The sequence below is a fragment of the Mus pahari genome, chromosome 15, assembly GCF_900095145.1.
Source record: "Mus pahari chromosome 15, PAHARI_EIJ_v1.1, whole genome shotgun sequence".
In the NCBI taxonomy this organism is placed as follows: domain Eukaryota; kingdom Metazoa; phylum Chordata; class Mammalia; order Rodentia; family Muridae; genus Mus; species Mus pahari.
The window spans coordinates 55,562,331-55,585,986 of NC_034604.1; the positions used below are offsets into that span (position 1 = coordinate 55,562,331).

General features: G+C 47.1%; 1 protein-coding gene across 1 annotated transcript in view; it reads right to left on the reverse strand.

The window, feature by feature from the left end:
* Positions 1–22,069, reverse strand: part of Afap1l1 (actin filament associated protein 1 like 1) — a 58,938-nt gene extending 36,869 nt beyond the window's left edge. Inside the window, exon 1 of the mRNA XM_021214522.2 lies at positions 21,968–22,069. Within this exon, the coding sequence (XP_021070181.1) occupies positions 21,968–21,983 (16 nt within the window). The 5' untranslated portion in view covers positions 21,984–22,069. The remainder of the gene's footprint in view (positions 1–21,967) is intronic.
* Positions 22,070–23,656: the final 1,587 nt, after the last annotated feature.

The following is a 23,656-nucleotide window of genomic DNA, read 5'->3' on the forward strand; positions in this document are numbered from 1 at the left end:
TGTCTAAAGTTAATTAGAATAAATTTCCCCAGTGTTCTTGGTTTCGTCCTAGAGTGGTTCAGTGAATTCTAAGGGCTAAAACAAAACAGGGAAAATGGTCTGATTGTCTATAAACCTTTGATCTTTCAAGTGAGAGTAGACAAAGGTTTCAGACCCAGAAACTCAAGATGAGGAGAGCTTATTCTCTCGGTTTCTCAAAAAAACAAAAAAACAAAAAAACAAAACTGAAATTTAGGGATATACCCAAGACTAGATGTCTGAGTGTGTATTCTTTCTGGGGAGAACCCATCCAGGACTCGGATCAACTATCTATGCTTCCCCTCATGAAACAAAATGAAAACAGGATGCCATGTATCAGAGGTTAGACCCGAGGTCCCCGTCACTTGCCCGTAGCCCTGACGCAGCCTCAATGAAAGCTTTAGCCAGAAGGATTCTTAGCAGGTAGGGAGCTCAGGACTCCAGCAAGAACACTGGGAATATGGGATTTATAGAAAGGGCTCAAAGGTCATGCATCTAATTTCCATTATAAAAGAGAAAACCAGCTGACTTCCAAACCCACAGGCAAAACTAAACCGTGGCAGGGCTCCTCCGGGTTTGAGGTCTGTCCAGCCCGCCTTCCTACCTGCTACCTCACCGGTCTCTTGACAGATCACAAGGTCTGTTGTTAAAGCAGATACAACGCGGTTCTAAACTGAAAGTAAGAAGAGCCAGTGTGGTCTTACAAAGGCCCACAGAATGCTCTTTTGGTTTTGCTCAAAGTTTTTTTTTTTGTTTTTTGTTTTAATATTTATTTATTTATTTACACTGTAGGACCAGATGAGGGCATCAGATTTCATTACAGATGGTTGTGAGCCACCATGTGGTTTCTGGGATTTGAACTCAGGACCTCCAGAAGAGCAGTCGGTGCTCTTAACCACTGAGCCATCTCTCCAGCCCTTGCTCAAAGTTTTAAGCAGCAAAATGTCCCAATTTCCATCTTATAGCCATTTCAAGAGACATGCCATTTAAAAAAATTTAATTAACTTTACTTTTTTTTTTTTAAGACTAGCTTTCTCTGTAGTCCTGGCTGTCCTGGGACTTATTCTGTAGGCTGGCCTCGAACTCAAGAGATTCACCTGCCTCTGCCTTCCCAGTGCTGGAATGAACAGCGTTCACCAGCTCCACTCCAAGGCTTTTCTTTAAAGCTGTTTCATTAAGATGTCTGAACCCACTGTGGTGGTGAACACCTTTCGTCCCAACATCCAGGGAGGCAGAGGCAGGCAGATCTCTGTGAGTTCCAGGCCATCCTGGTCTACACAGTGAGTTTTAGCACAGGCAGGGCTACACAGAGAGAGTCTGTCTCAAAAAACCTAAAAGGAAGGAAGGAAGGAAGGAAGGAAGGAAGGAAGGAAGGAAGGAAGGAAGGAAGGGAGGGAGGGAGGAAGGAAGGAAGGAAGGAAGGAATGGATGGACAACTCTGTGAGTTGCATTCTAACAAGCAGGCCCATTAATGGGGTATGGCCCATAAGAACCTTGGGCGGTAAGTTACCCTCCTAGAAAGGCAGAGTGCCTACCAGATGTGAGACTGAGTGTTGGGGTCTGCAGAGAAAGGGAAGAGGAACCTTCCTATGACCCAGGGAGATCCTTGGGAGAAGGATCCTATAGGGAGAACCTTCCTATGACCCGGACACCCCATGATGGTCCTCAGCCTCTCAGCCCAGGCGTTCTGCACAGGTATTTCTGACCTCTGAGGATTTCCCTCTCCTGCCTGCCCAGTAGGCCTTCTGCTCTCTACTCCTCCATGTTCCCTTGGGAAAAGCTCTGTTTCCTCGGCCGCTCTGATCTTTCCTAGTTTATGCTATCATCTCTTGATGGATCTCCCTCTCTCTGTGGCATTTCTTGTGGGAAGACTGTCTTTAAAAGATTTATTTACTTATTTTTAAGTGTATAAGTGTTTTGCGCACACGTGTGTGTGTGTGTGTGTGTGTGTGTGTGTGTGTGTACCATGTATGTGCCTGGTCCTGGCAGAGGCCAGGGGAGGAATTAGACTTGGAATTGATGTTATGGAAAAGCATTCAGTGCTTGATACTGCTGAGCCATCTCTTCAGCCCTCATTAGTAAAATGTAAATCTCCTTACCTTGTTTGTTTGTTTGTTTTTGGGGGAACAAAATCTTGTGCATCCTTGTGTAGCCTCAGACAGGGGGATGACCTTGAACTTCTGATCTTCCAGACAAGGGCTGGGAGCATCATCATGCTGCTTGTTTTATGTAGTGCTGGAGAAGAATATTTCTTGTCCTTGTCTGTCTGTCGGTCTCTTCTTCTTCTTCTTCTTCTTCTTCTTCTTCTTCTTCTTCTTCTTCTTCTTCTTCTTCTTCTTTTTCCCTCCCTCCCTTCCTCCCTCTCTCCCTCCCTCCCTTCCCTTCCTCCCTTCCTCCCTTCCTCTCTCTCTCTTTCTCTTTCTCTCTTTCTTTTCCTTTTTTGTTAGCTTCTCTCATTTGGGCCCGAAAGGAATGAATTATGGGCACATACTTTTTCCTTGTGTTGATAAGCTCTAACAGTCCACTAATGTGGCTTAAACAAACACGTCCACCCTGATAGCGTCTCCACAGAGTAAAAAGGGACTTGGAAAAAGAAAAGTAAATCCCCCAAACCTCTGGTTACAATAGGAAGCAGAAGACCAAGCTCTCCTTTGGCTCAGCTCCCAAAGACGGTGCTGTCTTGTAAGCCTACCGGGAATATAGCTGCGCCCGATTGTGGGTGTGGTGTGTTGGTGGTGGGTGTGAATTCTAACACATAAATTGGAGACGGTGGTAATCAGAAGATACTGAGGAAATGTCCTGTGATTGTCAACTTGCTGGGATTCAGAGTCAACACACAAACAGATCCCCGGATACGGCTGTGATAGAGTTTCTAGAGTGGATTAGCTGAGGTGGGCAAACCTCCCCTAAATCTGAGGGCACCGTACTGTACCCTGCAGACCTGGACTGAACAAAAAGGATAGCACCGGGATTCACCTCTCTTGCTTCCTGTGGGTATCTGGTGACCTGCTTCCTCACACTCCCATTGTCGCGATGTCCTCCTCATGACAGTCTGTAACCTCAAACCGGGAGCCAAAGTAAACGCTTTCTTCTACAAGTTGCCCTTGTCACAGCAACAAGACAATTAACGAATATACCCCCTCCCCCACCCAAGTTCAACTCCTACTGCCCCACTTCCTAGCCATGCATGGCTGAGGCAAATACCCCCCTGCTCTACACATACCATTGTCAACCCACAAATATGCCCCCTGTGCAGGAAGGGGCTTGACACAAGAGAACTACTTAGCATTGAGCACAGCATAGGTACTCAGCCAACAAGGGTGCTTTACCTACTTTATGAGACTTACACGTTATTCACATGCATTAATTTGTACAAGGTGGGCTAGCCATGTTTCATAGGTTGAGGATGGCAGGAAGGGAGGGGCTGGTTGTGGTTGAGAGAATGTTGCTCTCACGCACGTTCAATTTTAGGGTAGCTCGGCAGAGGCCACTGGGACCACAGTCAAGGCTAGCAGAACCTTCCCTTCAATCTGTAGGTTCAGAGCTGATGAAGTTCTCCTCTGGTTTGCTGCAGATCTTCCTGGCTGAGGCCACAGGGGATCTTGCTTCTTCCTGTGGCTTTATAAGAGCTTCTTTCTAAGACCAAGAAACAGCCACACAGTGGGCAGAATGCTGGAAGTGACAGCATTGGTTGGACTAGCAGTCTTGTTTTTCCAGCAAAGTAAACATTTCCTGTTGTCCTGTTACACAGGAAGACCATGGTAAAAATGGAATGCAAAAGAAGCAACAGAGTCACCCCACATGCCCAGCCAGGTCCTGGCACTCAGCATCTTCAAGTTCAGTTCTGCCCCTGTGGAAGACACCTTGGAAAGCTTGCGTATGTTAAGTAGAGCATTTACTGGGGAGAGAAAGAGGGAGGTGTGTGGGGGTTGGGGACTTGATTTCAAAGGACTTGGTTTGAGTTTTAATGCCCCTTACTTACTTAGTGTAATTTTGGGTAAGCAATCTAATCTCTTTGAGCATCAGTTTCCTCCGAGGTTTGATGATGTTGAACTCACGGATGTGTTGGTTCGGAGAGATGGGAGAATGACCGTGCTTTTAAAGCAGAGGTTAGTACCAGGAGAGTAGACTAGCACACTTCTCTAACCTGCTATAACTTCAGCAAGATTGGGAGGTAAGAAGCCAGGAAGGCCATGGGTCAATGGGCAGGCAGGCAGTTGGGCAGATCTGGTCGCTCTATCTCTGAGCCAGGCTGGGGGACAGGCTCAGGGAAATCCAGTGTCCTCACTGCCATTCTCAGCAGCAAATCTGCTCCTGCTGAGGGCTCTTGCTTGGGGAACCTGTTCCTAGCTCCAGGCCCCAGGGAAGCCCCAGTTTCCTCACATCAGGCCCTCTGCAAATGGGAGGAGGCGGGGGCTCACCAATGACTTCCCACTTCTGAGGAAATAACTTCTGATGGTCTTACTGGGCTCTCCCATGATTGTTCCTTTGTCTGTGGATTCCTCCCTGGTTAGCTCACAACGGAAACAGTTCTAGGAGGAAGTGGGAAGCTGTGGTACCAGCTCCTCCTCCCCCACAAGATGGGAGGTGCTTCAGCAGTTAGCATTTGCAGCACTTCAGTGATGTTTCAGATGTCGCGCTAAGCACTGTGCTACACTGCCTCCTCATCCTATACTGTCAGTAGGATCTGCTGTTCTGTGAATGGGCCAAGAGAGGCTCAGAGGCCACAGTCACTTATCTAGAGATACATGGAGCACAGACGACGATTCACACTCATATCCAATTCAGCTTAAGCTTCCTGTGTCCACACTGTAATCTTTTCTGGCCATCTCGTTGCTAAGCACTTCCCGAAGGGGGGTTCTGTGTTGAGTAGGTTTATTTCATTTATTAGAAGGGACAGAGAGCCTCAGGAGGATGAAAACTGGATTAATTCTAATTCTGGCTTCAGGAGTTAACTTTCAACACTAGACCATACACACACAGACCATTCTTAATTTACTTGTTATTTATGCCATCAGTTATTATTATTATCTCTGCAATTGGTTCCTTTCTATCTGCCCTGAGCATCCATCAGCCTAGCACTCTACACAGAAGCCAGGATCTTGACGGCCCTGGTCTCTGTGATCCCTGACATCATTTTCAGAGCTGCCTTCTGCCTTCATTTGTTTCCTTTCTTCATAGTTTTTGTTTGCTGGTTTGTTTTTCCTGAAAAAAACAGAGGTTTATTTTGGGGGAGGGGAGGGAGTGAAGGGGGGTAGAGGCAGACAGACAGGAGCAGAGCCATGACGACAGAGAAGTGGGGACAGATAAGAACAGAAAGGTTTTGGAAAGAGAGGCTAGCCAGGAACAGAGAGAAAGAGAGAAAAAGAGCCTTTCTTCATAGTTTTATTGTTTATCTAGATGAAATACTGAAAATCCACATTTTAAAGTTTTAGCGATTGACTTTATTAAGAGGCTTGATGCTATAGATAACCCTTTGTTTATTATTGTGCCTCAGAGGGATTTGTTCATGACCTTGCATTCCCCACTTTTGATGGTTTCATGCTTTTCCACCATAGGGCCATCTCCATACCTCACTCTGTGCTTGTTCCCTTTCTGTAGCATCACTGTATACTAGACACAGTAGCACTGTGTATACTGGATACTGTAGCACTGCTGTATACTAGATACTGTAGCACTGCTGTATACTAGATACTGTAGCACTGCTGTATACTAGATACTGTAGCACTGCTGCATACTAGATACTGTAGCACCACTATATAGGAGAAATTGTAACACTGCTATATACTAGAAACTCAGTTTTGGATTTTATTTTATTTTTTTTGGTTGTTTATTTTGCTTTTTTGAGACAGGCTTTTTCTGTGTAGCCCTGGCTGTCGTGGAGCTTGCACTGTAGACCAGACTGGCCTCGAAGTCCCAGATATCTGCCTGCTTCTGCTGACTGAATGCTGGGATTAAAGGTGTGAGCCACCCCTGCCCAGTAAGAATTCAGAGTTACTGAAGTCCAGTGTGGTTATGGAACCTGCAGAGGTCATGGTGCCACAGGGAAATTTTCTGGCCACCCATGGTATGTTGTGTTTTGGTACAGTGGAGAAGATACAGGCACTGGAGTCAGAATTCAGGGATTCAAATCTCGGCTGCCTCCTTACTGATTACATGGCCTTGACCAAGTTGCTTCATGTATTTGAGAAAACTAAGATTTTTTTTTTCAGAGTTGGTGGTCTTGACTGCCTGTCTAACATGTGAGACTAAAGTTTGACCACATCACTATGACATGAAACCACTCTGCGAGCTGAGGTTTGTTGACTGGTCAATTTCAATGAACGATAAAGGTGTAGTGGACAATAAAGGTTCTAATCATGTGAAGAACTCCATAAAGATTCAGGAGGCACAGCTAAGCAGCAACCCATACACAAGCTTAGGGCGAGGTGGAGGTCGGCACCCAGGCAGCCAGAGAAGGAGCCACAGATGTCCCAGACCGCACAGATGGGAAATGACTATGCACACAGCTTTGTTCTGTATTGTGACTCAGGTATTTGAACACTTGTCCTCAACTGATGTTTTGGAAAGCTGTGGGCTATAAAGGCTTGCTGGAAGAAGTATATCACTGGGGGATGAGGTAGGTCTTGAGGTTTCATAACCTGTCCCCGGTTACTCTGCTCATCACCTGCAGACAAATGTCACCAACCACCTCATATTCATGACTTCTCTGTCAGCTTATGTCTGACCTTCTTTTAGTATCTGAAACCCCTTCCCAGTGCTGTCTACATATGATATGTCCTCTTACTGACCTGTGCTCCAATGGCCATCTCCTAGAAGCTGTGTGGCCTGAGGCACGGTATTTAACCCCTTAATGTCTGTTTCCTCATGTGCAGAGTGGAAATAATAAAACTGCTCTGAGTACCCAGTAGAAGACTACACAGCATCCTCATGCTACCCAAGTTGAGCCTTATTATGGCTTAAAGCTACTTCAAATCATAAGCCAAAAGGCTGCTTCTTGTCATATATTTGATCACAATAACAAGAAAAGTAATTCATAAAACTGGTACCAAGAGTGGGGTCACTATGTGGTTTGTTGACTTTGGTTTTCCAGACGACTATGGAAGAGCTAGGAGCCGGAGAAACCCTAGAAACCCATGAACAGAGCTTCATGGGCCATTCTAGTGGGAGTTCAGAAGACAAAATGTGGAGAGAAAGGTAGACAGCAGAAGTCCAATTCATGGGATTCCAAAGGGAAATGAGGACTCTTAATGCTTTGTGTCCCAAAGGAAAAATGGTGTTCTGGGCCCTGGAGGGTTGGAAGAAGATAGGGTATGCTGCAGTGTGGGTCATTTGTTAAAGCAAGAAGGAACTCACAGAGGAGTGGAAGGAGGGCGAATGGACAGAAGTGGGTAATTAGGACTGCACAAACACTTCAGATGCCTAAAATAAAGTCACCTTGCCATGTAGAGAAGAGCCTCATTTCAAGTGGAGTTAAAGGGGCAGCACTCCAATTCTAATGGGGAAATGAGGTTCTAAGGGCCTATTCAGGCATCTACTTCCATGACCTGTAATCAAGTTGCTGTGTTGTTATTGTTGTTTATTTTGTTGTTTGTCATTTCAATTGATACAAGAATCCCTCCCCTGAGGTCTCCTCAGGGGAAGCCTTGAGCACCTGACTCACAGCCAACTTCACAGCAATTCAAGGCACATCAGAAGGTTTCTACAGGCGAGAGGAAGGGAAGCAGGGAAACAGATTTCCAGCCCAGAGGACCGTCCCAGGGGTCAGTCTGAGCTCACCCTTAGCATCCCACCTGGACCATCGATCTCACTTACTAAGCATTACTGTCAATAATAGCAAGGCTTCCCAGCTGCTTGAAGGGACTGGACACTGTTCATATGTTTCCTTCTTAGTGATCTTTGTCCTACAGGTGAGAAAACAGAGGCTTGCTGAGGGATGTCAGCTTTCCAGATGGCTGGGGAAAGGAAGGAAAATCCATTTGATTCCTGGCACCTCTCACCCCAGCTCACAGTGCTAGTCACTATGCACTGTGCTGACCCTAGCCTTTCCACAGAGGCATCTCGGGCATCTGCTTCTCGCTGTAGTCCAGACAGCTGAAAATTTCTTCAATATAGTTAATCCAACATTGTGGTGGTGGCACTGCCTGACAACTCAAGGACCACTCTGCTCACGACTCCCCACTTTCTCGGGAGCCCATCCATCCTTCTCTAGATTGTTTTAAGACGATTTGCTGGTCCCTCTCCAAGTGCACCTGCTGTGACCCACTGCTGTGCTAGACACCATGCCAAAGTGACACACCCTAAGTAAACCACTGTTGCTGTCCCCATGGGCTCACAGCTTAGAGGGAAGGGACATGGGACAACTCTGTTCTGCAGCCTAGAGCAGGGTGACCTTATCTGTCTAGGAAGGCAGTAGAGTGTTTAAAACAACTCCCACAGGATGGTGTGGTGTGCAGGCTTGTAATCCCAGAATCACAAGGGAGGCTAAGGGAGAAGTCTATAGATCAAGGCCATCCTGGGCCATTCAATTCAATGTGTGTGTGTGTGTGTGTGTGTGTGTGTGTGTACACATGCACGACATGCCATGACACACGGATTGACGTCAGAGAACAATTCTCAGGTGTGAGTTCTCTCTTTCTACCATAGTTTTCAGGGATCGAATCAATGAAGCATTGGTTAAGTCATCAGATGAGCAGAACTATCAGGGAAGCAGGAGACGTTAAGCAGTCATGAGGGGTGATGAGGTTTGCGAGAAGCCACCTGCAGTGTTCTGCATCCTCGTGGCAACACAGCTATCATTTCCATTTTGAAGACGAGGAAATAAACACACAGATGTTGAAAACGCTGTCTGAGGGGGACATAGCTTCTGGAACACAGGTCTGTAGGAGAACACGTTGTAAGCAAACAACACTGGGAGGTATCTCAGAAATTAAAAAGGAGACCAGACAAAAGCTAGGTGTGTTGTTGGTTGGAACTGGTAATCTCAGTTCTGGGGATGCAGTGCCAGGCACCTTCCTGGGATTCACTGGCCACCAGCCTAGCCTACTTGGCAAGCCTTAGGCTAACAAGATACTCTATCTCAGGAAGATCCCTCCTGAGGTAGATGGGAACAAATAGATAGACCCATACCTGGGCATTGTGCAGAGAGTGAGAGACCTTGCAACTTAATGAGATGTCTCTATCATCCCCTCCCCGCCTCCTTTTAATGCTCAGGAAACTCTGCAGAAGCAGAGATGGAAAGTGTGTAAGAGCCAGTGTGGATAGAAGAAGCCAAGGCAGCGGGGCCTTCTAGACACAACAGGGCTGATGCACGTATGAACTCAGAGACTATGGCAGCATGCATAGAGCCAGCACACATCTACGCCAGATGGGGTCCCGGTGCTTAAGGTTAACCAGAGGTTAAGGAGATACCTCCCTCTCTTACCCAGAAGCTACCCGCAGCTGATAACTGCTTTCAGAGGAAGAAACACTTTTCACTGGTGGAGTCTCATTGGGTAAAGAAACCACATTTAGGGGCAGGCCAAATGGCCAACACAAAAGAAACCTTACAGATCTTTTGCTTATATATTAGAAAATCCTTTTTCTTTCTTTCTTTTCTTTCTTTTTTTCTTTTTGTTTATTTTTGAGACAAAGTTTCTCTTTGTAGCTCTGGCTGTCCTGGAACTCACTCTGCAGGCTAGGCTGGCCTCAAACTCCGAGATCCGCTCTGTCTCCGAATGTTGGGATTAAAGGTGTGTGCTACCCTCCACCAATTTTGTTTTTATGGGTTTTTCTGTGTGTGAAAATGTGTGTGTCTTACCATCTGTAGGGGTTTCTTGGGCTTTTTCTTTTACTCTTTTTTTTTTTCTGTTTCTTGTTGTTGTGTGTGTTGATGTTGTTGTTTTAGATGCCTGTTTGTATTCTAATGACAGAGAGAGGGGGTGGATTTGTGGGGATGGGGAAATGGGGAACATCTGGAAGGAGTTTGAGGAGGGGAAACTGTAGTCAGATATACTGTATGGGGAAAAAAAAGTCAAATTTCAATTAAAAAAAAAGAGAAATACCCTCTCTCAAAAAATGAGGTGGACGGCATTTGAGGAATGCTAGCTAAATTTATCCTCAGGCCTGCACAGACAGGTGTGAGCCCTGCATGTGCCGACACATGCTCAGGCACACTCACAGACAGTAGGTCAGACACTGTAAAAACAGAAATCATTTAAATTCCACCCAAACAGAATGCTGATGTGTTTATAAAAAGATAAAGATGTATAAGATATGTTCTATGGGGGTGTGGTGAGATATGGGGGAAGGGAGTGTCTTAGGGGGCCCATGCCAAGGCATCCCTTCCCCCTAAGGGACCAGCCATACGACTGTATAGTATAGAATAAAGTTTATTCAGGACATGGGGAGGGGAGTTAAGAAGGTAGTAGAGGGAGAGAGAGAGAGAGAGAGAGAGAGAGAGAGAGAGAGAGAGAGAGAGAGAGAGAGAGAAGCCCCTTATACCCTTATATAGCGGGCCAGGCCTAGCTGTTGCCAGGTAACTGTGGTGGAATTTAGACAGAGCACTAACAAATGCACTAGTTACTTTATGGTAATGCTGTAATCAAATACCCAACCACAAGCCACCTAAGGGAGAAAGGGTTTATTCTGACCCACAGTTTGAGGGGAGAGTCCATTATGGAGTCACAGACATAAAGTAGATGGCCACATCGGTCTGCCTACAAAATCAGTACCATAAGGACAATGCTGCCACATTTTGCTTCCAGCTCAAGATGCAGCCTGGTCCCCCTCGAACCCAAACTGTTGTTCTATGCCTTGGTCGCTGAATCAGGGAAACACTTTTCCTAAGCAGTTGCTTTCCAGTAGGGAACCTCTTAGTGGCATACTGAGTTCATGTTCTCTCCTTTCAAATGAATCCCCAGTTGTGTAAGTTGGAGCCTTGGATGGGTGAAGTCTCACCCCGGGCACCTTGGCAATAGCCCTGGTACAGAGACAGACATTCTTGAATAATGCTAACCTCTAACAATCCCGTGGCTCTTCAGCCTTGTCAGCAACTCTAAACTCGACTCCTTTTCTTGCCAAACTGCACATTTTTTTAAATATGCCTTTCTGGTCTGTTTTTGTCTCCTCTCTTTATGGACCTGAATAAAGAGCACTGAAGAGTCGCCATTGAGGCCAGCCTGAATGCTCCTGTCTTGAAATTGCCTTCAGCAAATACATCCACCATGACTTTTGAATTTAGCTTGACCCCAGTTCTCAGGATACAGGCAGAATGTAGCCAGATTCTTGCCAGACTAAACAAGAATGGCCTCTCAGCCAGTTCTAGGACCATCTCCAATCTGGCTGTCTTCCTCCAGGGCCAATAAGGGGTGTATAAGAATAGGAGCCTTCCTTCTCTCCTGGAGAAAACTAGGGGCCCTCTCTTGCTTATTAAGAAAGACAATCACTTACAAACTTGTACTCCACGCTTCACTCTGAAGAACTAAACCAGAACAAGTCCTGTAGGCAGGGGCATTTTCCCAATGCTTTCCTGGAGCCTCCTGACCATTTCAGGGGAGGAAACAGAATTATATGGAAGCAGGTACAGATGGGATCCAAAAGAGGTAACCAGATACCAACAGGCATCTAAGCAAGGCCCTTGACTCTGGCCTTATCTGTCTCTATAATTAGGCACATCACAAGCAGCACAAACCTCCAAGAATAGGGACACACCCTGTTAGAGACCCCAGGGGGTGGGGGGCCTCCTCTCTGGAGGCACTCAAGGCTCAGCTTGCTTTTTTCTGCCCCTCTGGATTCAGGCATACCGCTCTGCAACCTCTGGGTCTTCCTTTCCTCTCTATCACTCCCCCCACCTGCAGAGTTCCTGAGGGTCTTGGCTACAAAGTGTCCCTTGAGTCCTCCCATTCTTTACACATTCTCTTTGATGCACAGCGACCAGATAATGATTTCGGGCTACAAGGCACAGTCTCACTTTCTCAAGCTTGCTCTCTACAGCCCTTCAGAACCACACCTGGCTGCCGAGGAAAAGCCATTAGTCCCTCTGGTTTCCTGGCAAGGTCCCAGGAGATCAGTTTTCTTGGTTCAAGTGGAGCTAAAAAAAAAAAAAAAAAAAAAAAAATCTTCCTCAGTTTTATATCAGCAGGATCTGCCCTCAGCACACCCTCCTACAAGAATGGGCAGGAAGGGTAAATATTTATTCTACAAATGAATGAATCTGATTCCATCTTCAAAGGAAAGCTTTTGTATAAATTATCATAATTTCTCCATCTTAAGATGCTACCGATTTGAAGATGTTTTTATCTACTGAATAACAGCTTTTTTTAGAACAGGGAAAAAATGAATAAATTAACATGTCAATTGTAATATACACTCTGAGGTTTTTTTTTAAAAAAAGTCTTTGTACCAATGAAATTTAAAAAAAAAAATAAAGATTTTAATTTTTTTCTTTTGGTTCTGGGTCTCTCAGAAAAGACCTCCTCAAACCTGACTCAGCCATGGTGATTTAATGCAAGGCGGCTTCCCCTAGAGTGTCCAGCAGAGCCCCAGATCTGACCCCTGGAGGCTCTGGATCAGTGGGGATTACCATGGTTGCTGTGCACTGACACCACCAGCAGGCTCTGCCCAGCTAACAGACAGGCCTGTACCCAGAAGAGATGGGTCTGTCCTCTGCTTGGGACATTAGTGGTTCTGTGCAATGTCATCTGGGGGTTCTGTCACATGATTAGGGAAGCTACTGCTCTTGAAGCTCAAGTCCGCACTGTAAAAATAGTGTGTGTGTGTGTGTGTGTGTGGTGTGGTGTGTGTGTGTGAATGTGTGTGTGAGTGTGTTTCTGAGTGTGTGTGGTGAGTGTATGTGAGTGTGAGTGTGTGGTGAGTGTGTGTGTGTGTGTGTGTGTGTGTATGTGTAAACACATGGCTTTTATCTTCCCTTTTAGCAAAATCCACGGGGTTTGCGTGGCACCACAGGGGTAGTGTTGGGAGTATGAGGGAGGGAGGCTGCTCAGTAGCTCCTACTTCACCCACTGTAACTCTACTGCTTAAATTTGTTTGCAAAATAATTTTGAGGCTAAAAGTAATCTGAAAACCAAAGGGAAAGAACTCTCCCATCCCCTGCCTAATTTAGGCACACTGCTTCCTTGTCAGTGTTGCACGCACCCCTACCACATCTCTGCAGGGTCTGCACTCTCTCGACAGCCTTACCCAGAGTGGGCAAACCTCTGGGAAGACCTAGATCGGTGGTTCTTCTCAACCTTCCTAATGCTGCAGCCTTTGAATCCAGCTCCTCATGTTGTGGTGTTCCCCCAACCATAAACTTATTTTTGTTGTTTCTTCATAACTGTCATTTTGCTGCTTGTTAAGATTTGTGATGTAAATACCTGATGTGCAGGACATCTGATATGTAGCCCCTGTGAAAGGGTTGTTTAACCCCTGAAGGGAATGACTGGCTGTGAACATTGTTCATGTGTTTTTTTTTTTTTTTTTTTTTTTTTACAAGACTTTGAAGGATGCTCATGGTCTGTTTCTACCCAACTATGGTCTTATACTGAGGAAGCTCATCAAAATGTATAAGGAATAGGCATGGCTCTGCACCTGTAACACTGTTAAATTTGTTATGTGGCCCATGGGCTGAGGTCTGCTGGCCACTGCACTGCAATAGAGTCACTGCACGACATTCTGTCAGATGGAGAAGCTCAAGACAGTGAGTCAAAGAGCCAGGGCCTGGGTTGGGTCCCCATCTGCCACCAGAGTCCTTAACTCACACTGTTCATTCACTCTCTTGCCCTAAATAGAACTGAGGAGACACGTGTGTTTTCTCTCTCTCTCTCTCTCTCTCTCTCTCTCTCTCTCTCTCTCTCTCTCTCTCTCTCTCCCTGCTTCTCTGACTATCTTAATAAGCCCCTTGGCCTGACTCCTGGGCAGCAGGCTGCTGGTGAATTCCCCCTAGCTGGAATGACTGAAATGTGTGTCACATTCTGCCCCCACCATAGCCTGACAGCTGTGCCAGGGAGAAGAATCACGCCTGGCCAACCTCACACCTCTATCTCCCACTATGGGCATCACTGGCATTCCGAATGGAATTTTACATGGAAGACTAACCCAGCCTGGGGCTCTCCTGGGCCAACCTCCTTGGTGGCTTCTTTATTTTTAAACACCAGCTACAGTGGGAAGGCTAGGAAGGGTAAGACGTAACAACTCAATGCACGGGGCTGCCTGGATGTATTCCTTCACTGATGGAGGTGTCCCCAAGAACAGTTCAGGTCTCCTTCTCTTCTTAGTACCTGTCCCATCCCTACCTTGAAGTCTTGACCTGGTGAGCCCCTCAACATTCATGCAAAGCAGCAGAGAACAATGTTAAAGACATGGCCAACAACTCAGAAACAAATGACAACAAATGCTGGGGGGAGGGGGGAGCAAGGAGCTCTATACACTCCGGGGTGGGGGGGTGGGGGTGGGGCTGTGAATTGCAGCCACAATGGGGATCAGGGTAGGAGTTCTTCAAGAAACAAAAGCTAGAACTACTACGTCATCTGGCTAGACCATTCCTGGGTACACGTCCAAAAGACTAAGTCATGAAACAGAGACACCTGCACACTGAGTTTCCTGTGGCACCGTCACAATAGCCGAGCAAGAAATCAGCTCAGGTGTCCATCAATGAACGAATAGGGGGAAATGAAGTGTCTATTCTCGATTGAGTTTTATTCAGCTACAAAACAAACAAACACACAAACAACCCCAAACTGCATCACCTGCAGGAAAGTGGATAGAACTGAACGTTTCTATGCTGAGTGAAGAAAGCCAGATTCATGAAGGCAAATATATGGGTTTTTTTCTCATATGGGTAATTTATATTTAAGAAATAACAGAGGGTGCCGGGGAGATGGCTCAGTGGTTAAGAGCACTGACTGTGCTTACAGAGGTCCTGGAGTTCAATTCCCAGCAACCACATGGTGGCTCACAACCATCTGTAATGGGATCCAGTGCCCTCTTCTGGTGTGTCTGAAGACAGTACACATATAATAAATAAATAAATCTTTAAAAAAAAAAGAAATAACAGAGGAGCCGGGCAGTGGTGGCGCACACCTTTAATCCTGTCAGCTGGGAGGCAGAGGCAGGAAGATCTCTGAGATTGAGGCTAGCCTGGTCTACAGAATGAGTTCTAGGACAGCCAGGGCTACACATTGAAACCCTGTCTCAACAAACAAACAGTAAACAACACAGATGTAGAAGAAGAAGTCTTTGTGTAATCTAGGTAACCATGGGGGATTTATTGTCATAATACATTATATACATGTATGAAGATGCCATAATGAAGCTTATTATTTTGTACGATAAACATACCAATGAGAAAGGAACTTAGATGTGGAAGCAGACAGAGATGAGGAGATATGCAGACTTGCTAAGACTCCCTATCGTCATCTGTAAGATGCAGGCATTGGTAGTATCTACACGGAAGTCATGGCGAGTGCACAGTAGAGGCAGGATGTGATCACAACTATTCAGCATTTGGCATATGATAGACCCTGGGATTAGAACGCAGATGACAGTCTCAAGTATTGGGATTCACATGTGCATAGAAGACACACGCCAATGACAACTAGGACCGTCTAAAAGCCCAGACTTCTGAGGAGGGACTGGAAACTAAAAGTCTTAGGGGAACTAAAAAGGGTCGTGGTAAGAAGGCCCCTCAGGTAGGTGATGCTGACTGGTCTCTTTCAGGAAGGTGCTGAATCTCAGGCGTTTCGCCTGCGCAATAGGGAGAATGGCTACCTTATCTACTTCCTAGGACTACTACCATGGTTGGGAAGAGTCACAGAGCAGAGAAGCTCAAGGATAAAAGGGTGTCTAAGAAGGGCCTCCAGCATCAGTTCTCAGTCTGATGATCCTCTCTATCACATGGCTCCTTCTTGCCCACTGCATCCCCCTCCCCAGCACATACATGGTTGCTAAGTGACGGTACACATGATCCCCGTGGGCACGGAGTGGTCTAGACTTTGACAAACGTTTTCTATAGATGTTCAGTCCCCATGAGGCCAGGCTGAAGTGAATGCCATTTGGGAGATGTCAAATGACCCTCAAAGTTAAAAAAATGTACGGCAGGGTTAGGAAGAATTAAATATATTATGGACTACAATAAAAAAAAATTGCATGGCCATTTATTTATTTATCTTTAGGGGTTTCTGTTCGTTCGTTAGTTTTTTTTTTTTTTTTTTTTTTTTTTTTTTTTTTTGAGACAGAGTCTCACTATATAGCTATGGTTGACCTAGACCTTTCTATGTAGATCAGGCTGGCTCAAACTCACAGAGATCCATCTGGCACTGCTTCCCAAATGCCGGGATTAGAGGTGCATGCCGTCACTTCCTGCCTGGTGATTTAAGAGTTAAAGTAGGAGAACTCTAGCCTGAAGGAGTCTACTTTGAGTAATAGGTACAGACCAAAGAGTTCCACTTAGCTAAAAGTGTGCGGAAAGACTTTTTACAACCCATTATGTACTTAGAGCAGGCAACAAGGAATCCAGGAAGGTTGTGAGAACAGGGTCAAAGGTCCGAAGGGTCACAAAGGGGCAAAGCAGTGTATGAGAACCTTGGTATTTGCCAGTGAGGACAAGTTTACCCAGGGGCTGTTAAAAAAAAAAAAATAATGCAGATTTCCAGATCTCACCCCAGAACTGAGGTCAGATGTCTGGAGTGTGTTTTCCTCTGGGCTCCACATGATATGATTTGGAGCCCGGGTAGATCAGGGAAGCACTCCTTTAGACACATTGGGAGTGGTCCTTAAGGCTCGACCGAGAAGTCAAGGGTAGAGGGAGGGAGACTCTGTAGTGGGGAGCAGGATGTAGGAGAGACAGCCCCCCAAGATCCATTTCCTAGGAACAGTCAACAGGATTTGGGGTCCGTCTATACAAAGGAGGAAGGTCAAGCAAACAAGGGATAATGAATGATAAAGCCAATCTCTGTCCCTCCAATCACGATCAGCGATGTGGCAAATCCTGGGGCCCAAAAAAACGACGCATCCGGAGTCCACTCAAAATTGGGTCCTTTCACTTTCTTTTCTTCTCCATCTTGATAGACATTTCCTGGGCACCTGCTCAGTGCCCGGCATGGCGGGAGGAACTCAAGAAGAGGCTGTGAACAAGCTAGGGAAGGCCTGTCTGTCCTCAAAGAGAGCTCCTACCAACAGGGCATTCCATGTCTCCATTAACCGTGACCCACGAAAATGACCGCCAGTGGCACATGAGCCGCAGGCTGGGAAACACTGCCCTGGGGAAGAGATGTTTGCACAGTGACTAGGAGTGAGCCAGGGGCAGGCATGGAGGATTCATAGCTGGAAGGGGTAAAACCAGCAAGAGGAAGTTAGCTGGTGGAGGGAACAAAGGATTGCAGATTAGAGAGAGAAGCCAGCCAAGGGTCTGCTCCTCCGGTCAACAGATTCTCTCCCTTTCCCCTTCTTTCTCTCTCTCTTTACATTTCATTGATTGAGAGAGGGAGAGGGGGCGCATGCTCCACATGCCAAGATCAGAGAACAATGAGGCAGTCAGTTCTCCCCCTCCTCTATATGAGTCTTGAGGAGGAGCAAGCTCAGGTAGTCAGGTTTGGGGGCAACTGTCTCTACCCACTGAGCCATCTCACCGGCCCACTAGCTTTAAACAACCGCTTTGAACAGCATCAGACCCCTGCCTCCTCAGATTCCCATTTTCACACTCCGATCCATAAATTCCATTAAAAGCTGAACTGCAGCACGCAGCCAAATGAAAGCAGACTGTTTTAGGTCAAAGTACACACACCTGGGAGCCCTGTGCTCTCTGCTGTGCAGGAAGGTGTTTATGGAATCCTTTGGAACTTTAGGCGTAGGTGAGCGCAGACTTTAGCCTACTTATTTGGTAAGGACGACTTAACCCCAGCCTTAGGCCACCAGGCAGCACTTATTTGGTTGTTGTTGTTTTTTTTTTTTGTTTGTTTGTTTTGTTTTTTATTTCTAATCTCTTTTTTATTTCTTTCTTTATTGTTTCTGTCTGTTTGTAGACCTCTTCCTGCCTCGGTTTCCTGAGTCCTGGAATGACAACCATTCCCCACCACGCCCAGCTTTGAGCTTTGAACGCTTCTTTTATTCCTAGACTTCAAAGTGGAGCCTGGCATCATCAGCCTTTTGGTTCGCCTTTAATAGAAACTTCTGGAAGATATTTCTACTACTTCCTATAGGGATGCTAGTTTGAGAACCAGTCTCAACGGTGCCCCCTTCAAGTTTTGTCTTGTTCATAAACATCCCCGTTTCCTCTGAAAGTTCTTCATGTAGCTGAGCTCACAACAGAAGAAGCCACGCATAGTAGGCTTGTCTGACATGACAGGGGCAGGAAGGAGTTTAGAACTTGAGCCCTTGGAGGTTTGCTGAGGGAGTTAACAGTGACCAGTTGCGTGACTCTCTATGCTACGCTCAGGGTGCATACACTTCGCATCCATACCTCCAAGAAAAGGCATTTTCGATCTGTACATTTTAGCTTCACCCGGGGACAGAAAGTTTGCTAGCTTGCCTTGTAGAAGATGGAGTCATGAGGTTTATCCGTGTACTATATCACTACTGGCATGCCAATTCTCTTTGGGTGACAGGCATACACCAGGAAGTCCCATGGGAAGGGGTTCTATAAGGAGTGGTTTCTATGTATGTGACTGGGTCTGTGGTCCCTGCTCCGCTCACTCGAAGCCACTCGAGTGCTGGGAGAAGAGAAATTTGCCCCCCCCCCTGCTTGTTCTGATTCTCCATGTGGGGGGCTGATGACATCATTGTGACAGAGAACTTGCCCAGGGCAACTGAAACAGATTCTATTTTAGGGCTCCGATGGTCCTTTGTCACCACGGAGGCAGTTAAGCGGTTCATGCTTAAAATCAGGGCTGGGTTCAGATCCTGCCCTTTTGTATCACCTAGAAAACGACTGCAGTTAACATCAGAGGCTGCTCTGGTCTGACTTGTGTCTCCTGTCCTCCCTGACCACCTACCCACTCGGATGCTGAAGCCCTGACTCCCGTGACATTGCATTTGGAGCCAGGGCCTCCGGGAAGCAGGTGAGGTTAAATGAGGTGGAGAGAATGGGGTCCACATTTGATGGGGGCTGGTTTCCGTATAAGAGGTGGAAGACCATAGAGAAGAGGTGTGTGAAAATGCAGAGACGAGAGGGAAGGCTAGGATGTGGTCTCCTCCTGCGCTACAGCACGGAGAGCTGTAAGAGAAGAGCTTTCTGCTATATAAAGAGACCTGGTTTTGAGAATTGTGCTGTATCCTGCTCTCCTGAAAGGAGATAGCGTCTGACCCTTGCATGGGAGAAAACCGTATGAAAACCTAAACAGGGAGCCTCTTGCCCGGTGATTTCAAGTGGTGATTTCTATTGTACCTGCTGCAAATACCAGTGAGTGTTCTTGTCCAGGGCAATCCTATCCTAATTAAGATTATCCTGCCCTGGGTGGGAAGAGGCTAAAGTGAGACCTGCATTTAAAACTTCCCTTGACATGGGGTTTGGGGAAGAAGAGTGCCCGTCTACCTGAGGACAGGGGCACAACACGGAAGGCTCCGTCTTGCTTCTGTTTCCTGTTGCTGTATTGAAATAGCCCCACAAAAGCAATTTAGTGGGGAGCCTTGTTTATTTTCTCTCGAAACTCCAGGTTCCAGCTCATTACTGCAGAGAAGTCAAGGCGGCAGGAACTTGAAGCAGCGCATCACATCTACAGTCAAGAGCAGAGGGAGAACACGCAGTCTTGCTCCCAGCCCCCCAGGCTCCCTATCTGCATAGCCCACAGCACAAATCGAGGGACTAGTGCCGCCCACAGCTAGGCTGAATCTTCCCACATCAACGAACAGAACCAAGAGAATCCCTCAAAGGTATGTTCATAGGCCAACCTAATCCAGACAATCCCACACTGATGCTCTTCCCCGGCAATGCTAGACCGTGTCAGTTAACAGGTGAGAACGGCCTCTAAATATGACTTCAGAAATTAGTAGACCATGATGGTTGGCTTTATCAACTTGACACATTCTAGTTTTTATTAAAAAACAAAAACAAAACAAAGCAAAACAAAACAGCCCAATAAGACACAGATTTTTTTGCATTCTAATCCACAATATGGTCACATTTGCTTTTGCCACAGTGTTCGAAGTGTAGGAAACCAAGATAACATGGTCTTGTGCACTCCCCTCTCACACTGCTTTACTCAAAGGCACTTTACTGACACAGCACATGCAGCTCATGGAAAAGTTTCATTGTGAGAAATTTGTGGGATTCTTTTAAAAACAGATATTATCACGAGGAGGTGGTGACGGTGCCCGATTTTATCCCCCACACTTGGGAGGCAGATGCAAGAAGACCTTTGTGAGTTCGGGGCCAACCTGGTCTAAGGTGTGAATTCTACGACAGCCAAGGCTACACAGAGAAACCAAACCAAACCAAAGCAAACCAAAACAAAACCTCCCAACCCCCCCCAAGCAATCAACAAACAAACATGATTAATTAATTTGCACAAGAAGCATGCTTTGTCTCACTCATTAAACCCCAGTGGCCAGCTCCATCATGGGTCAGACACTCACAAACTCTTGGAAGCTCACTTCTGTTCAAGGAAGCAAGAATAAGTGCTAACACTACAGCACCCTGTGTCAAGAGCTAGGAGGGTAGAAAAGGTCAGAGTCCTCGAATGTTCTGGGCACCAAGAGGTTCCTGGGAGGTCCCACCTCCTAACTACAGCGTCTGGAAGCTGCTTTTTGAAGTGGGTACACTGCAAGTGAGACATTAAAATCTGCAGTTCTCCATACAGATTTTGGTTCAGGGAACAAGACAGATATCCTTGCTTTCGTGGTGAGGCTGGGGTACTGGGATACAGCAGAAGGAAGGAGAGATGCCCATTGTGCTTTTCTGCCCGGGGTAGGAGGTGCACCCTTTCCCTGATGTCAGTTAACAGGTGAGAGCTGCCTTCAAATCGTGCCTCGGTCTTAAAGAACAATCTGTAAGCCCTTCCTCTAATGTCCGTCTGCTCTCCAACGACCCTGAAGGAGAACGTGGGTGCTGAATTTTGTGTTGGAGAAGGGTGGATGAGGAAGATGGAGTGGAGGGTCCTCGAAGGTCTTCTGAATTTACACGGGGTGCGGAAGGTAACCCCACACACCTGCTCAAGCACTCATCGGAGCCCAAGCACTTCCTTTTGCCCCCCCCCCCCCGGGCCCTCAGCAGAGCAAGGGGGGGGGGTTAGGATGATTGTAGGAAGGGAAAGGAATTTTCCATTAACAGCAACAACAATAGAAACTGTTTCTCTAGTAAAGACAGCACGAAGTTTGCCAAGTGCCTTCACACCTGCGATCTCTTGATTCCAGAGGTGCTGGTGGGACCCAAATCTATGACACTACCTCCCCTGTTCAAGTAGGCACGGGCCCACTGCAGTGTTCTAACCTTTACTAAGATGTGTGCTGTCCCCACCCCAGGGTCCCAGAAAGCCCTGGGCAATCCCAACTGCAAAAGTCCTCAGGATTAGTATGTCCACCAAACAGAGGCAGAGCGTGCTCACGCAGCCCCGCCTTCTTCAAAGTCCTAGGCAGCCACAAACTTCAGTCTCCCGGGGCTTCTCCTAGGGTGCATAGTAGAAGCCATATGGGTGACTGTTCAAGGAGTTTAACCTGTACCCTGCATTTCACACTCTCCCTAAATGTGGCGAGGCGTGGGAAGCTCGATGACCTCAAGAATCCTGGGGAGCCTTTCATAAAGTTAGAAAGGAAAGTGTGCTAATTTCCCACGCGAGGAGGGGACTCAGACCTAGGCCACGGGGTCGGGGATGGGGTGGGCACACAGAACAGATTACTCCCGCTGCAGGAGGCACCTGTGTTCAAGTGTTTAGCGCCCGCTAAATCCTACCGCCGCCACCGCCACCTCTCCTCCTCCTTCTCAGTCCTACCCAGCCTCGGATCTCCAAGGCCTCCTTTCCCCGCCGCAGAAACTACTTACCCCTGCTTCGGTCCATGGCTGGATCCTGGAGCACTCAGCCCAGGGCGCAGCGGCTGCCGCACCGGGCGGCGTGCGCTCTCCGGGGCTGCCCCGGTGGCTAGCTCGTCCCCTCCCCCAGACAGGATGCTCACAGGACGCCCCCGCCCCGCCCTGCGCGCTCCCGGAATAGACCGGAGCACGCCTCGCCCCCTGCGAGTGTCCCGGTCCGCACTGGCCAACGCCACGCCCTGCTTTCCTCCCGCCCTCCTGCTGGGCTAGCAGGGACAGCCTCGCGGCCCACACGCTTCGGGTCCGTGACGACCCCCCCCCCGTGACTGACCTGCCAGGACCACTCAGTTTTGCTTGCCCTCTGCAGGGGGAAGCTAACCTCTTTATGCCCCTGTGGGGACTGCCTTGCATTCCTCCCAAGGACTCAGCCTAGCCCACCTTTTTGGCTTTGAGTTTATTATGTCCACTCCCAAAGTTCTTTCCTGAGCCAGGCTGGTAAAAAGACAACAAAGGAGTGAGAAATATTAAACAAAGATCTTAAATTGCTAAAAAGACAGCCAGTGGAGAGGGGCCCACGTTCAACTTTCCAAGTCCCGAATGTCCTAAACTGTGAAGAAATATCAAAATAAACATAATAAACACCATGGAATGGAACAGTTTTAGCACCGAAAGTACGATGCAGTGCATGCCTCTGAAGATAATTATGGGGTGCAGAAAATGTATTGTTACAGCCCACCCAAGAGACTTAGTGTTAAGGTGTGTATGAGAGTGTCGACTTTTTAAATTACTGGTAGGCTAGGACTGTGGATTACTGGAAAGCTCTGAATTTGAATCTGTAAGTGCCATTCAAGGCCAATACTTAGACACACTTCCCCAACTGTGAGCCTTAACCCGTATTTCAGCTTTGATGGAGGGACTATGTTGTAGCATATCTAATGTTTGGAACACTTCTGCAAAGGCACGGAAGCAAGTATGGACATCTTGCATTTTCTTCACCTCGCAGTACTTCCTCCAGAGTTTTTACCTGTAGGTTGAAGTTAACATTACCTGGTGCAAAATGACCCCAGTAGCTTGTTCTGTACATTTGTGTGTAGAGTGCTTAGAGAGAACATGGTGTTGTTAAAAAGTTTAAGAAAAAAACGTTTTCTGAGTCTTTCCTTCCTATTCAGTAGGTGCTGCATGCAATGTCCCATCTTCGAAGCCCGGCTGCTCATCTGTGCTGAGGGGAGAGACCTCACACTGACCTCACAGAGCTATTGGCAGGGCAAATGAAAGGATGCTACAGCCCCACTTTACAAACCATAAATAGCAATGAAGATGTGAGCCATTGTGAGTTTCCAAGTTCCTCTTTGTCCCTGCCCACTTTTCCAAATTTGAAAAGGTCATGTGTGGTTCTAAAGAGGCCAACCAACAATTGCAAGTGGATGCAGCTTCCCAAGTTCACTGCTTCAACTCTGGAACTTGGAAGCCTTCAGCACCAGCAAAATCACCATTTTACCCAGAATACTTTGCAGCACTGAGCATTGAGCCCGGGGCCTTCCTCATGCAAGGCAAGCATTCTACCATGGAGCATCACCCCAAGGTCCCTTCCTTCCTCCCTTCCTTCCTCTCTTCCTTCCTTCCTTCCTTCCTTCCTTCCTTCCTTCCTTCCTTCCTTCCTTCCTACCTACCTTCCACCCTCCCTCCCTCCCTCCCTCCCTC